Source organism: Bison bison, unplaced genomic scaffold (genome assembly GCF_000754665.1).
Source record: "Bison bison bison isolate TAMUID 2011002044 unplaced genomic scaffold, Bison_UMD1.0 scf7180017864472, whole genome shotgun sequence".
Taxonomy (NCBI): domain Eukaryota; kingdom Metazoa; phylum Chordata; class Mammalia; order Artiodactyla; family Bovidae; genus Bison; species Bison bison.
This window is the reverse complement of record NW_011495033.1, coordinates 9,417,708-9,431,043: the sequence shown is the minus strand read 5'-3', so window position 1 is coordinate 9,431,043 and position 13,336 is coordinate 9,417,708. Positions and strand designations below refer to the sequence as shown.

At 42.1% G+C, this 13,336-nt stretch overlaps 1 protein-coding gene across 2 annotated transcripts in view; it reads right to left on the bottom strand.

Annotated features, from left to right (window-relative positions):
* Positions 1–13,336, bottom strand: part of AP2B1 (adaptor-related protein complex 2, beta 1 subunit) — a 110,386-nt gene continuing 97,050 nt past the window's right edge. For both annotated transcript variants that reach the window (XM_010861507.1, XM_010861508.1), the window contains 2 exons: positions 5,265–5,419; positions 1–466 (listed from right to left, as the gene is read on the bottom strand). In XM_010861507.1, coding sequence (XP_010859809.1) covers positions 392–466; positions 5,265–5,419 — 230 coding nt within the window. In that variant the 3' untranslated portion in view covers positions 1–391. The remainder of the gene's footprint in view (positions 467–5,264; positions 5,420–13,336) is intronic.

The following is a 13,336-nucleotide window of genomic DNA, read 5'->3' as shown; positions in this document are numbered from 1 at the left end:
TTTACGTTTCAGTGACACTTTTCCTTGCTTTAATATTTTTTGTTGTCTTTTTCTGCTTTTGAAACGAGGTCTCGATTACAAAATATCAAACTACACTCAAAACTGCAGCCACTCTAAGGACAGCATGGAGAAGCCCACAAGTGAGGACAGAGAGCAGCGGGTGGCACGAGGTGGGAAGTGACTGAAGCAGTGGTTACAGACGGTCACAGGAAGCTAAACTATCCAACAGGCGGTGCCCTAACATTAGCACAGGTTAGACTAGTCACTACCTTGGCGGGTAGCCTCGGTGTGTTCAGGTTCAGATTCTACATGGCGATAACAATTTCTTCCAGTTAAAGAGTTCTTGGCCTGCACCGATCACAGGGTGGCTGGAGGGCACCGGACCAGTCTATTAGTTTTTCAAAATGCTGTCGTAGACCTGATAGATGTACTGGGAGACCTCGGGAGCTCTACACTTCAGCGACAGCTGTGCGGAGGAAAAGGAGAAGGAAGATTATTAGCACGGAGGCTGGCATTCGCTCAAAAGGTATCCACGTACTCAGTTCAAGGAAAGCTCTTTCTGATACAAGGGGAGAAGGGCTTCTATCGTTGAGCAGCCAAACAAAGAGACCCTGCTGATAGGAGGTTCTGTGGGTTTTAGAATTTCAATTTAATCAACGTCAAGCTGTGCTGTATTTCCACCCACATTCTACGTGGGTCTGCAAAGTTGGGAAATAATTCATAGGAAACACTGTAGGGGACAGATGCTTTCCTGCTTTGCTAGGAGTCACAGGGACCATAAGCAAGTGAAAAGGGAAGGGCTAAAACCCTTAACGTGCCGGTCATTTCATCTCTCTGTTCCATTTTCTGTCTTCACAAGGACGGTTATCTCAGTCCCAATTCAGGAGGACGGATAACTAAGTAAAATAAAAGCAGGAGCTAGACAGCTCCAAGGAACTAGTCTTCCCTGTATTATAGAAGAGAACATACACTGCTAGCGAATGAAGATAAGAACCAACACAGGTTTCCCTTGTAGCTCAGATGGTAAAGAATCTGCCTGCAGTGTAGGAGACCTGGGTTCAATCCCTGGGTCGGGAAGCTCCCCTGGAGAAGGAAATGGACAACCCACTCCAGTATCCTTTGCCTGGAAAATGCCATGGACAGAGGAGTCTGGTGGGCTGCAGTCCATGGGGTCGCAAAGAGTCGGACACGACTGAGCGATTAACACTAACACTAAAGAGACATTTACCAAGTGTAACTGTACCATTTATGTCAACAGTGTTATCTTTCAGCTTCTGCCTCTTATTCAGGCTGGTCAGATACTTCTCATATCACTCTACTTGTCTATTACCACCTCTTTGTCTAGTCTAACAATTACCAAATTAAAATATTAAAAAGATTTCAATGCTGAACACTGAGATTTTCACTTTGTGGGTCAACAAGCGCAAAATTTAAACCTAGGTTCGGACTCCTGAATTGTACCAGATTAGGCAAATTCACCAGATTCACAATAACGTTAACAAAAGAAGCATATAAATTGCATTAAGAACCAGAACACTTAATCTCTGTTTTCTGTATTACTGACATCATCGCTTGTTTATTAAAGTAGATGAACAAAAGTTGTCTTTAACGATATACCATAAGATTTTACATTATCTTACCTCTTTATTGTCTTATTAGAGACTAAACAATTTAACCAAGTTCAAAGAGGTGAGAATATTTTTGGTAAAAATGTCAGGAAGATGATTGGTCAACCCTAAACTTCTTGAGAAAACTCACATCCTCAGAACTGAGTGAGATTTTAAAAATGCAAAACCAAGCCAAACAAAAAGAACATCACAAGAGGCTCTATTTAAAATTTACAGCTTTAATATACATTCTCTAAGGCATTTCCAGAACTGCTGCTCGACATCCATTAGGAAGACAGTGCTGATACACGTAAAACAAAGTGTATAACTAATTTTAGAATACAAATATAAATAGAAAACGCCCCCCACTTTGGTCCCAGCTGCCGCTCTAGGCCCTCCCTGCCTTTCTGCCCCTCCTCCAGCCTCTCCACTGTCAGTGTTGTAGACAGCTCTCATGGGAAAGTATGCGGGTTCAGAAGAGGAGGAGGAGAGGAAGCTAAAACCAGTAAGAACAGCTAAGGGAGTTAACTCCCAGACTAAAGAGGGGAGTAGTTCCTCCTCCCCCAAATACAGTTCTGTATTTTGTCACATCTTTGTAGCAGTACTGGAACTTCCAACCAGTTGGAGATCCACTTTTGGTTCACTAGTGATAAGAGAATGTTGTCTTCCTCAATAAAAGCCCAAGGTGGGCACTGGCAGGAGTCTAGACGCAGACAATTTGAGCTGCTCTTTGGAGGGGGGAAGAGAGGGAGGGGGGGGGAGGGAGGGTAAGAAGAGAAGGAAGAATCTCTTTCTCTGGACTGTTCTATTACCTCCCTCCTCCAGACACCCCAGCCTTTAACAACAGGTTAAGTTTAGGGTTAAATCCATTCCTTGCTTTCCAACAAGTACAGTTAAGACAAGCTGGAACACATTAAAAAAATTTTTTTTGGCTAATTCCTAAAGAAAGCAAGAAGGAAATGTACATAAAAAAAGAAGCTAAAAAATCTGATTTAGGACTATGGTCTCATTTTATATGGGAAAAGAGGTCTTTCCAGGATTTTAACTTTTCGAAGCACTAACCTACTTATGTGTCACATCTTTAACACCAACCACCGAGGAATGCCACCTACCTAGACTCGCCTCCCTTGCCTAGGTAATAAGCCAAGGACTTAAACATCTACTTCAGGTTTATGGCCTGGAACACATACTTCTTCACCTGGGACAAGTTATCTTTCTAGGTGAGAAAGAGCTACTTAGAGATTATGAGGGCTCTTCCCCCTGGGATAAACAAACCTTCTTAATGACATATAGTAAGGGGACAAAGGAAGTGATTTATCATGTAGTGTACTATTACTCTGGAGAAGGCAGTGGCACCCCACTCCAGTATTCTTGCCTGGAAAATCCCATGGATGGAGGAGCCTGGTAGGCTGCAGTCCATGGGGTCGCTGAGGGTCGGACACGACTGAGCGACTTCACTTTCACTTTTCACTTTCATGCATTGGAGAAGGAAATGGCAACCCACTCCAGTGTTCTTGCCTGGGGAATCCCAGGGACGGGGGAGCCTGGTGGGCTGCCGTCTCTGGGGTCGCACAGAGTCGGACATGACTGAAGCGACTTAGCAGCAGCAGCAGTACTACTACTTGGTCATCAAAAAAAAAAAAACCCAACAAACACCAAATGATTAATATATGCAATGACTTAAGACAGATGTCAAGGATATTATGCTAAGTGGGGAAAAAAAGTCTGAAAAGGATAGGACCTGACTTTATAGAACCCTCTCAAAATGACAGAATTATAGTAATGGCAAACAAACCTATCAGTGATCCCCACGGGTTAGGCATGGGGTGAGTCTGTAACTATAAAGAGATAGCAAGGAGGAGTTTTTTCATGGCGACAGAACAGTTCTGTTCCTGATCGTGGTGGTGATTATCACAAATGTGATAAGATTTCATAGTACTGTACACTCCTTAACCAAATAAACTAAAAATAATGATGTAAAAACTGGTGAATTGTATTATGGGTGTAAGATGTTCTCAATGAGGAAAATTCAGTGGAAGATATATGGGAACTCTATGTACCATTGTTAAAACTTTATGTGAGTCTTAAATTAGTTCCAAATAAAAAGGTTTTAAACATTTTAAATCAACTATGCAACTACTAAGAGGTCTTTGTCAAAATTCCCACTATCCTTAATGAACACAAAGAAGACAGGAAGTGTTCAGATATCTGAATTCTTAGCACAACTTACCTACCAACAACTTCTGCGATCCTGAATAAGATATTAATCATTCTGAACCTTGGTTTCCTTATCTGCAATCTAGGGGTAATCATGCTACTCTAATCTAGCTGAGATGGAATACTGCAGACAATTACATAATGAATGATAAAACACACACACACACAAATACACATACTTTGAGAAAAGTTCTAGGGAAGTAAATGGAGTTATTTTACAAGAACTGATTTTACAGTAGAAACCTGTCCCTCCAGAAGAGCAGACAAGGCTTTCTCTTTCTTGGGGAACTCAAGGAAAATGACAGGATAGTTTCTTACAAAAAAAGACAAACGACTGGCGGCGGCGGAGGTGGGTGGGAGGAGTGTACCGTTTATGGGAGAAGCCTCAAGTTTCTCAGCTCACAAATGCTTGGGCAAAAAATCTAGTTAGATGGGACATAGTATCACGCACACTCACACACACTTGTCCAGCTTACTTCAAGGGGAAACTAAAAATTTTCAGTTCAGGGTGGTACTACTTCCTTGATGTATGCTAATAAACACACATTTGCCTTAAAACTAAGGAATGGAGTCACAGACTTTTCTCGGCTAAATGGCCAAAAAGTTCACTTAATCTACTGATTATAAAGCTTTATCAGTTATTCAATTATTGAACTTTATTTTTCTTATCACTTTCCTTTCCCCTCATTCAAAACAGTGTACAAAAGCCTTGAACATAATAGAAGAATATGATATTTCCCCTATCCCAAGGGTTTTCTTATACTTTACAAAATGCAGATGACAAGCAGCATCTTACTGGGAGACGGTATTTTACAACAGTAAACAAATGGCCAGTGCCTAGGGTATTACGGCTATGCTGATTAACAAAGCAACTGGCTCCTCCCCTAAAAATAAGGCCAGGATTTCAATTTTAGTCCAGCGTGGCACTGAAGAAGTTTTCTAAAGTTCCCTTTCAGGCTATAAAAGGTGGGTCCCATTTTGCCTTAGTTTTTCAACAAGCATTTAGGACATACAATATCACTAAAGAGGATCATATGTACAGGCATTTTGACATCCTTACATCCAAAAGCAGGAATGAGCTTGAAATGAGCTACGAAAACAATCCTCTTAGCGGCCTGTTACAGTGTCACATGCACAGATACGCTAGATGAGCATTAACTGACACTGATGGAGCTGCAGGTTCTGTGAGCAGCTCTGTATATACCTGGAGGAGTCTGAGACACTCCAGCAGCCAGAGGCCCCTTCCTGGTGAATGGGGGCAGAACAAGGTCTTCTACGAATGCAACTGGGGACTTTTTTGACTGCTTGTTTTAGATATCTGGGGAGTGCAGCAACTCCACCAGGTCTTTCCTGGCAAATTAAAAAATGCTAAGAAAAAAAACGAAAGGGCTCTTACCTCCCTCCGTGAACCCATCTCACCCATTCTGAAAAAGGCCTTACCGTGTAATTGGGGTTTCCTGGTTGGATACGTAGCTCGGCCAAAATCCAAATGCCGTTAGTGAGCTTCAGGGATTGGTACAGCATGTCCTGCCCTTCCACATTCCTCTTGGCAATAGTATAAACATTGTTGTTTTGCAACTTGCTGGAAACAGTGTCTAGAAACACAGATTCAAAACGCAACACCTTCAGTTACAATACCCAACAAGGAGGCCATGAGCCATGTGTGCTCAATTAGCCCTGATAAGCACCGTCACATGCATGTGAGCACATTTCAGAGAGCCCTTCTCCCACAAGAGCAAAGTGTGAGGAAGCTCTCCAAGTGCCTATGCACCACATTCCAGGCCAGAAAACGGAAGAAGGTGTGACTAAGCAGCAGTGTTTGAGAACTACCTGTGGAGATTATGGTGGGTCTAAGCCATTGGTACCCTTAAACTATTACTAGGAGCTAGACAGGTAAAAATGCACTGAAGTGGACAGAGACAGAAATGGGTGAATGTCTGACTGCCATGTTGGGATTCACTTCTGGAACGTTGGTCCCAGATCCATAGGGATACAAAGACTGACGACTGAATCTACAATACTTCCCAAGTCACTACTACTCCACCACGAGCCACTCTGGCCTCCCGTGCCAGGATCAGAAAAGTGCCAGTTGCAGAAATCCTGCAAATCAAATTTGTTAACCTTGACGTTTAGGTGTTTGTTTGTTTGTTTTAAAGCAGGAAAATGATTTCTTAAGCCTCTGGGGACTATACCCCAAATTAATAACGAAACAAAGTGCCTTAACAAAAGTTTCTGAGAAAGACTGAAGTTGTGCAAAGATGATTATTCCAAGGCCTGTAACCTCGACTGCCACTGAGGCCTTTGTAGCCATCAACACAGGAGAAGAACAGGTTGATGTTTGGGGTCTTCCTTGTGCCTACGTACAGCACAGAGACATGACATTCTAGAATTAAAGGTCATTTCTCTCTTCTTGTTCTCTGACTGCTAACATGAGATGCTGCAGCACCAGAGAAAGAGAAACTTTAAGAACAGAGATGATAAACATCATTTCTTTGTTGATAGTTTATTACATTTGTTTCTAATAAGAATTAAATTACTCAGGAACTAAATTCTCCCCACATAAAAACCAGTCATACTCTATGGGAGAAGGCTGCTGTGATGGATGGTCTTTCTATTCTCCTAGACGGTAAACCCTCTGAGCACAGGGATCCTAGAGTTTTTCATCACTGTGCTTCTCACAGTATCTGGGACACAATGAGTACCTGCCATCAATATCTGTGAATAAGCCTCTGACTCAGGTGTTGGAGATGCCAATATGTGCCTAATGCCATAGGCGTTAAAAAACATTATTTAAGACATTTCCCCAAAGAAATACAAATGGCCAACAGACACATGAAAAGATGCTCAACATCATGAACAGATAGTGATAATAGATAAATGCAAATTAAAACTAGAATGAGGCACCACCTCACACTAGTCAGAATGGCCATTATTTAAAAGTCTACAAATAACAAATGCTGGAGAAGATGTAGAGAAAAGAAAACTCTCCTATGCTGTTGGTGGGAATGGAAATTGGTGTAGCCACTATGGAAAACAATATGGAGGTTCTTCAAAAACTAAAAATAGAATTACCATATGATCTAGCAATCCCACTTCTGGACAAATATCCAAACAAAATTATAATTAAAAAAGATACATGTATTCCTATGTCCATAGCAGCACTATCCACAATAGCCAAGATCGGCAAACAACCTAAATGTCCATCTATAGATGAATGGACAAAGAAGATGTGGTACATATATACAATGGAATGACTACTCAGCCATAAAAGAGAACAAAACAACGCTATTTGCTACAACACAGATGGAACTAGAGATTATCATACTAAGTGAAGTAAGTCAGAAAAATAAATACCGTATTATATCGTATGTGACGTTATTTGTGGAATCTAAAATATGACACAAATGAACGTATCTATGAAACAGAAACAGATTCACAGACACAGAGAACAGACCTGTGGTTGCCACGGGCGAGGTGTAGGGGAGGAATGGAAGGGGAGGTTTGGGTTAGCGGATGCAAACTATTGTATACAGAATGGGCAGACAACAAGGACCTGCTGTAGAGTACAGCGAGCTACACTCAAGATACTGTGACAAACCATGGCGGAGAAAATGCACAAACATGTATGTGTGTGTGTGTATATACACGCAACTGAAACAAAACGTGTGTTTGTGTATATATGCACACACAACTGAAACAAAACGTGTGTGTGTATATACACACACTACTGAATCACTTTGTTGTGCAGCAGAAACTAATACAATATTTAAATCAACTACACTTCAATTAAAACAAACAAAGCCAACTTTCTCTGGGGAGTTCTTTGGTGATCTAGTGGTTAGGATTTGAAGCTTTCACTGCTGTGGCCCAGGTTCAATCCCTGGTCAGGACACTGAAATCCCATAAGCTGTTAGGCTGCCCCCCCCAAAAAATCTGCCAGAAAAACCTCACATCTATTTGTTTAGTTATTTGAAGTACAGTTGATTTACAAAACTGTGTTTCAGGTGTTCAGCAAAATGATTCAGATACTTATATATATGTGTGTGTGTATATATATATATATATTTTTACATTCTTTTCCATTATAGTTTATTATAAGATATTGAATATAGTTCCCTGTACTATACATTAAATCCTTTTTATCTGTTTTATATATAGTAGTATATATCATATGTATGGATGTGAGAGTTGGACTATAAAGAAAGCTGAGCGCCAAAGAATTGATGCTTTTGAACTGTGGTGTTGAAGAAGACTCTTATGAGAGTCTCTTGGACTGCAAGGAGATCCTACCAGTCCATCCTAAAGGAGATCAGTCCTGAATATTCACTGGAAGAGCTGAAGCTGAAACTCCAATACTGTGGCCACCTGATTCGAAGAGTTGACTCATTTGTAAAGACTCTGATGCTGGGAAAGATTGAAGGCGGGAGGAAAAGGGGACGACAGAGGATGAGACAGTTGGATGGCATCACTGACTCGATGGACATGAGTATGAGCAAGCTCTGGGAGTTGGTGATGGACAGGGAAGCCTGGAGTGCTGCAGTTCATGGGGTCACAAAGAGTCGGACACAACTGAGTGACTGAACTGAACTGATGTATCTGTTAATCCCATATTCCTAATTTATCTCTCCTCCTTCCCTTTTTCCCGTTTGGTAACCATAATTTTGCTTTCTATGTTTGTGAGTGTAATAAACATCTATTTGGATGTGGTCTAATTTTGGAGCTAATTCTTGCCCTGATGTCTTTCTTCCACATTCAACCCAACAAGCGCTCAGGGCAGGAGGTACTAAAGCCCATTCATTAAACAACTGCATCACTCCTAGTTATGCTTAATTTCCCTCCTTTTATTTCCAGTTTCCACTAACACCAAGCAGAGTAGTTGTAACTCAAGAATGGGTTCTCTTTGAGAAGCCAAAATGTTTATCTCAAGGTCGTTACGCACAAGACTGAGAGAGGAGGGAGCCTCAATATACTTTCTCATCACCTTCTGGGGGGTCAGGCAGTTCTGGCTGTCACCTTGGTTCCCACAATGAAGGGCTCTTGCAGCTCAGACTGAGTTGCTAGGCAACATCACCAGCTGGAGTTTGGCTTACATCTTTTGACAGGACCGTCTTTAACACGAGGAGGATTGCTTTAAGTTGTAAAAGCCATTCCCAAGTTTCAAGGCTCTTGCCCATTTCCAAGGGAACAGAAAATACACACGACAGAATCTTTTGTTGAAGTTCTACCGTGCTGCACAGGCACACGTTCTAAACAATATATAGAGCAAGGCCCAGATGCCTACAGATATGTCATGGTTTTAAGTAAGAGGTGATAGGCTAAGTAAGTGGTGATGGGCTAAAAAAGAGATGATAGGCTAAGAAACGGAAGCACCCAAACACACATACACACTCACCCACTCCAGAATTAAAAAACATGGCCAACAGCCAGATGGAATAAGCAAGTTGAATGGATGGAACTTTAATGTGTTTGGAAGCATTCCGGTTAGGCTCTGCTCCTACTGAATGGCTGTTAGCGTGATTTCTATCAGAATACTGCATGGAGGGAAGAGGGTTCTATAACATAACTATGTGTGAGTCAATTTTTCTGGCTGGATCACATAGCCTGTGAGATCTTAATTCCCTGACCAGGGATTGAACCCACACCCCTGCCTGCAAGTGTGGAGACTTAACCACTGGATGGCCAGGGAAGTCTCTGTGAGGCAATTTTTATAAACCTTAGATTGTAGGTTTGAGCTAGAGGGCTTGAAGGTAGTAGGATAACCAGACTCTGCTAAGTGAGCTCATTAAGAATGGCAATGGGACTTCCCTGCTGGCAGAGTGGATAAGAATCTGCTTGCCAATGCAGGCAACATGGGTTTGATCCCTGGTCTGGAATGATTCCACATGTTGCAAAGTAATCGAGCCTGTGTGCCACGACTACCGAGACCACGCTCTCGAACCTGTGAGCCACAACTACGGAGCCCATGCACACCAGAGTCTGTGCTCCACAAGAGAAGCCACCGCAAGGAGCGGCCCATGCAATGCAATGAAGAGTATTTCCTGCTTGCCACAACCAGAGAAAGCCTACACACAGTAATGAAGATGCTGCACAGCCAAATCAGAAAAAAACAAAACAAAACAATGGCAATGGGAGCCAATGTAAAGAAGCTTCCCAGCCAGACTGGGATATACTTCTTGACAAAACGTCACAGTTCTTTGTGTATGTTTGTTTTTTAAACATATCCGAATTCCTGGGGAAATACGATGGAATCTTATAGCTGTGAGACTTGGAGAATGAGAATGTAATGGTAAGATGCTGACATCTGCCCTACAGGCGAAGAGTTTTTATTAAAAGACAGTCAAATACAGTTACACATGCATTAAGATGTAATTTCTTTGGGTTCATTTGTCTCCTACCTCAAATCTGGCTTTGGGTCTGAGGCCTAAAATCTTAGAAGATGGGAATGTGGTCTTCCCTCCCTCGTCTTCCTACTTTAGCTAAGGTCGCACCTCTTCCAGCAGCCGTAAGAGTGAGAAGGTACTCGGAGAGCGGGAAGGGACCCAGCTGGGACACAGTCATCAGCAAGTTGCAAACCACTGTGATTGCTAAAAAGAACACCTTTTTAAAAAATCATTTGAACAACCAAATTGTACTTAAGTGCTGACTGGCAATGCACTTGTATTTATGAAATGGGGAGAACCATGACCAAACAAAGAAACATAACTCACCCTCACCTATTCCCTGTGCCTGAAGAAATATCTGTCCCTTATTAGAGAGCCTAACTAGAAAATACACATGTAACATGTCTCTGAGTTTTTCAAAGAAAAACAAGCACTTAATTTAAAAAATAGGTTTGCAGGACACTTGCCCGAAAGATTCTTTTCTGGATATGGCTGGAGATGCAGCTATTTCTTATGTACTTAAGACAGTGGTCCCAGATATGACTAGTGCCAGGAAGCAAGGAGACCCATACAATTGGGTGCCTTTTCCGAACCAGTATTTTCCAGTATTCACACCACTAGTGACACATCATAAGCACACTATCATATACACTTTTCTATTAAGAATTGATAAATTATTAAGGCTTAGTAAGAGGGTTTCTTTTCTTCTTTCTTCTCTAGAAGAAATGGAAGAGCAGAAGTAAAAGCTCAATGCTAGGCTGGTCAGTACTTTAAGCCTGCGACTTCCTGTAGCCTCAGAGTGTTAGCACCATCTGTCAAATGTCTACTCTGGCACAGAAAAGCTATTTAAAGGGTTGGTGCTATTGTGATTAGGACAGATCAGCTGGAAAGGAGGTATTTTTAGCTCTCAACCCAGGGTGTTGAATCAGAAGGCACTAAACCTGAAAACGTTCCTGTTAATTGAGCCCTCAGACTGGAAGGAAAAGAAAAGGTTGGGGTAGGTACTCCAGACCTCGGGGTGGAGGCAGAGGAAAAGCTAGAAAGGATTAGCTGCAGAAATGGTCTTTAAGAGATCAGCAGTGATTCAGTGGGAAATGATGGATGGCCTCGAGCTCCCGGAGAAGAGGACATGGCTGGGAATTTTCCCTGGGCTCCGTGTGCTGCACTACCACAGGGCAGGGTGCCACTGGAGAACTGATTCGCTGGTATTTGGAGCACCCAAGGCAGGGAGGAAGTGGCATGAGGCCATGGCTGAATTGTTCAAAACTGAATTTGTTCTGGGAAACTGTTTCTGTTTACATCAGAAGACACAGCTCCACTGGGAGAAAGGCCAGATACCTTTTCTTTGGCAAGATCACAAATGTACACCAAGGTTCGGAGCCCCCATCTGGAAGCAGGGGGATTTTCTTTATTAATCTGACAGGCCAGACTAAAACCCTCAATCATCCAAATTTCCATTTTCTTTTTTGAAAAATCATGTCTCCTTCACACCAGACCTCTGAGACCAAATCTGCTTTCCCAGGACTCTGGCTTTTCTCTGCTGTCTCTAGGCCAGAGTTTTCCTGATCATATGTGTTCAAGGAACACTGGTTCTCCGTAAGATGTTAGTAATAAGCATTTTGTGATTTTAAATTCCATAGGGAAACATTCAGTTGATACTGAGTTACAGTGGTTTCCTCAGTGCGGGAGGCTTCAGCTTCTAGTGTGCTTATGCGCAATGGCAACTTCTAAGACAGGCCCATCATACACTGTACTTCCCAATCTTATGACCACAGAACCCTTTTCTGAGGGACAAATGTTCTCAGGAGTGTAATATATGAAATGACTTGGGACTGACCACACAAGGGTGACTATAATCCTAGCTATTAGCCACTGTGAGTTCTGCAGCGCAAGTTTCCTGAAAAAGAGGTTAAAAAACGTAAGACTGTCCAACCTCCCAACTCGTCAAATGAGGCTTGTGGTAATTAACCAGTGAGCCTAGGAGAGACAGCAAACACCGTCACCTACCTAGAACATGGCATAAAAAACAGCTCAATTTAAATACGATTTTTTTTTTTTTTTTTAAACTCAGCAAAAATCTGGTTTTGTTTAATAGCTACATAACCAGTCAGGCTGAGAAACCTAGAAGGCATGTGGTATTTGTGAAGAGAATCAACAAACTGTCATGGCAGTGGACACTACAGAAGACTGTCTTCCTCAAGTACCTCTCCAAGGGCTAAGAGAAGCCCTGTAAGAAAAAAATCTGCCTGGAACACATAGGATGGACCTGTAACAGAGCACACCCACTCCCTGCAAAAAATTTTTTTACCAAAAAATTTTTAAAGAACAAGTTGAAATGCGAAGCCAGTGAGTTGTTTTCTTTCTTTCTGTCTGCCTTTCTCCCAGGGCAACACTCTAGCCACAGTGGGAGGGCAGCATGCCGGAAGGAGGAAGTGATAGGGAATGAAGAGAGGCGGCACTGACTAGCATCAGGTCTCACTCTCATTCAAACTCATGAAGTCTTATATTAACCTCAAGGAGAGACTGGGACAAAGGCAAGACCCTGAACAGCTTAGGGCTCCCTTCCATGCCTGAGGATACTTCAGTGAAACAAAGCCTGAGGCACTGCCAGTGGGTACTGTTTCTCCTCTCCGGTTCCCAGGCTCAAGTTCTAGTGTAATAGTAAAACTAACTACTAAGGCGGCTATAACTTTTTAATGGTGATTAAGGCGGTCATATCGTCATATGACAGCTGACTCAAGGAAAGAAAAAGGCCACAAATTAGGCTTTAATCAACTATGATGTAGTCTTATTTAATAATAAACACAGGATCCCAAACAAGGATCTCAGACAGAGTCACTACTGAAGGCTGATGTAAGAGGACAAACAGCCCTTTTAATTCTTGGGACAGCACATATCTTCAAATGCCAATTACCTGATGCTTAGAATGTTCAAGTAACATGACTGATCCATGTTCAACTACTAGACAATTGGGCATGTGGATCCATTCTAGTTCTTAAATCTGTCAGCTTTGTAGTTAATCTAGTGCCTACCATCAAAACATCCCAAGTGTTTAATGAGAAGTCTGCAAAGTAATATACCCTTTACTCACTAGAAATAGGTAGCTGTGAAAAAAAGAGATAGGTAAAGAGA